Here is a 2,504-nt window from a genome sequence, read left to right as displayed (position 1 = left end):
CTTTCATTGTTTTACAATCCCTACCCCCAGGTCCACTCCACTATGCAGCCTTCGTTCTGGGCTCCTGCCATGACAATAATACCTAATCATATATCCCTTTTAAACAGTTTTCTCCTTCATCTGTTTTAATTGAGCAGTGTATTTTGCTGCTAACTCAAAGGCTACATGCTTCTGACAAGTTGAGTCACCAGAGACTCCCCAGGAACTCTGGTGGCTTAGTCTTAGGTGTGACATTCGAATCTACGGGCTGCTTTGTAGAAGAAAGATGGACACTCTCCTCCCATGTAATTTACTGTGCTGAAGGGTTATTTGTGGGTCAGTTCCAATTTAACAGCACATAACAACAGGGACTCCCCCAGGAAAAAAGATGGGCACGTGCCTTCCTTGATGGTTTACAGTCTCAGAAACCTTCTGTACCAACTCAACAGTGATTTTTGAGTTTGAGTGTGAGTTCATTTTACCACCACCAGGCTGTAAACCTTTTGAAGGCTATAGCCACTTCTAAATGATAAGGCTATCTATCTATAAAGGATCTCCATTTAGATAAACTTCTGTGTAGACTATTCCACATATCCTTATCCCAACTCATCAAGGTAGGTATTCTGGAACCTGTTTTGCACATGAAGAGATAGAATCTAAATTAGAAATTTATTTAACCAGACTCTTCCTTCTACAAGGGGCCCAGGTTGTGTTGTGATTACAATACTTGTCTGTTAACCTTAAAGATGGTCAATCAAACCGATCAAACCCCTATCCAGTCCTGAAGGGAGCTCTGGTGATCGAGTGGTAAGGAGTTATGCCGGCAGTCTAAAGGCATTGAGTTCGAACCCACCAACTGCTCCACAGGAGAAAGATGGGCAGATTCCTCCTAAATGTTAAAGCATCTGAGAACATGCTGGAGGATTAGCTATGAGTCCCTTCTCACTCAAGTGTGTGTAACAGCAATAATCAGTCTTGTTGGTGAGAAAAGTGATGTAGTCTGCCTCCATAAGACCAACAGCCTTGGAGACCATGTTGGGATTTCTATTCTGTCCTATGGGGTCATTATTAGTCAGAATGAATGTAATGGTTGGAGGTTTGATCTTGGATTTTCCTTTACAGATGAGGAATTTAAGGCCCAGGTGGCGTTAAATAAAAATTAAAGATCAGACACTCATCAAAGGTGGGTTCCAAAATCGTAAGCCTAGACCTCAAAGACCCCTAACTGCATCCTAGTTCTCCATCCTTGTATTACACTTCCCTCCCAGCTCATCATGGAGCTTATGCAGTGGGCCAACAGGCAGAAAGCATCCCACGAGGATAGCTAACAAATCCTATTGACCCCCACACTTCTACTCTTGATTCTCCCACATGGTCTGTTAACACACTCTGTGTTTCTTTGCAGCATGCAAAAGGAAAGAGCAAGAACATGGGAAGGATAGAGGCAACACACCCAAAAAGCCCAGGCTGGTCTTCACAGATGTCCAGCGCCGAACTCTACATGCAATATTCAAGGAAAATAAGCGTCCATCCAAAGAATTACAAATCACCATTTCCCAGCAGCTGGGGTTAGAGCTGAGCACCGTCAGCAACTTCTTCATGAATGCTCGGAGGAGGAGTCTGGATAAGTGGCAAGACGAGGGCAGCTCCAATTCAGGCAACTCATCTTCATCAAGCACTTGTACCAAAGCATGAAGAATAACCACAGACTGAAACCTCGGTGGAAAAGCTTTAAATAAATAAAAGAAAGTTTTTAAAGACCAGGACCTCAAGATAGCAGGTTTATACTTAGAATATTTGAAGAAGAAAAAAAGTGTTATTTATAGTCCAAAGAAACCAAAGACTTAGTTCAACTGTATCCTGACTTTGTTTGGAGACACACACTTCAGCGGGGTGATGGCTTGGCAAGGAAATTTATGAGCAAGAAAACACCACTGGATCTCATACCTCCAATTTATCATCATTCTTGCTGTGCTTGGCTGTTTAGTGGCTTGGAGGATAGTGGTTTGGAGTCATTGAGTGGACATCTTTTTAAGATCTGACTTTCTCATCTGTTCCACTGTACCACAAAGGTGTATGGTGTCTCAGTACTGTGCACACGTGTGGGCACACATGTGCGCGCGCGCACACACACACACACACCCCACCACCACCAGTGGTTAGGGATTTAGGCAAGGCAGGTCTTCAGGAAAGGTTGATCTGTAAGGGTCCAACCAACAGATTGTGGGATTATCTGAGTTTTTTGGATGAGGAGTGTGGTTGTGCTTGTCTAGCCCAGCGTTTGAACCTGCCAGGCCTACAACCTACATAAACGCAGATTCAAACCCAGCAAAGGAAATATGAATGACACCTAAACCAGTGCATTCTCTTTGTTTGTTAAGGAATGTTCAGATATTTTTTAAGAAATGAAACAAGAGTCCATCCATTTAACAAAAAAATCACCTAGGTACCAAAGAACACACATAATAGTGCAGGTATTTTATTGCAATGATTTTAATAACCAAAGCTATTTTTACACAAAATAC

General features: G+C 42.6%; 1 protein-coding gene across 1 annotated transcript in view; it reads left to right on the top strand.

Annotated features, from left to right (window-relative positions):
• The window catches only part of ONECUT1 (one cut homeobox 1), a 55,655-nt gene extending 53,939 nt beyond the window's left edge, over positions 1 to 1,716 (top strand). Inside the window, exon 2 of the mRNA XM_006898242.1 lies at positions 1,385 to 1,716. Coding sequence (XP_006898304.1) covers positions 1,385 to 1,674 — 290 coding nt within the window. The 3' untranslated portion in view covers positions 1,675 to 1,716. The remainder of the gene's footprint in view (positions 1 to 1,384) is intronic.
• Positions 1,717 to 2,504: the final 788 nt, after the last annotated feature.

This window comes from Elephantulus edwardii, unplaced genomic scaffold (genome assembly GCF_000299155.1).
Source record: "Elephantulus edwardii isolate Elephantulus edwardi_28Jun2011 unplaced genomic scaffold, EleEdw1.0 scaffold00225, whole genome shotgun sequence".
NCBI lineage: Eukaryota > Metazoa > Chordata > Mammalia > Macroscelidea > Macroscelididae > Elephantulus > Elephantulus edwardii.
Note: the sequence above shows the minus strand (reverse complement) of the source record. Positions and strands in the feature narration are given on the sequence as shown.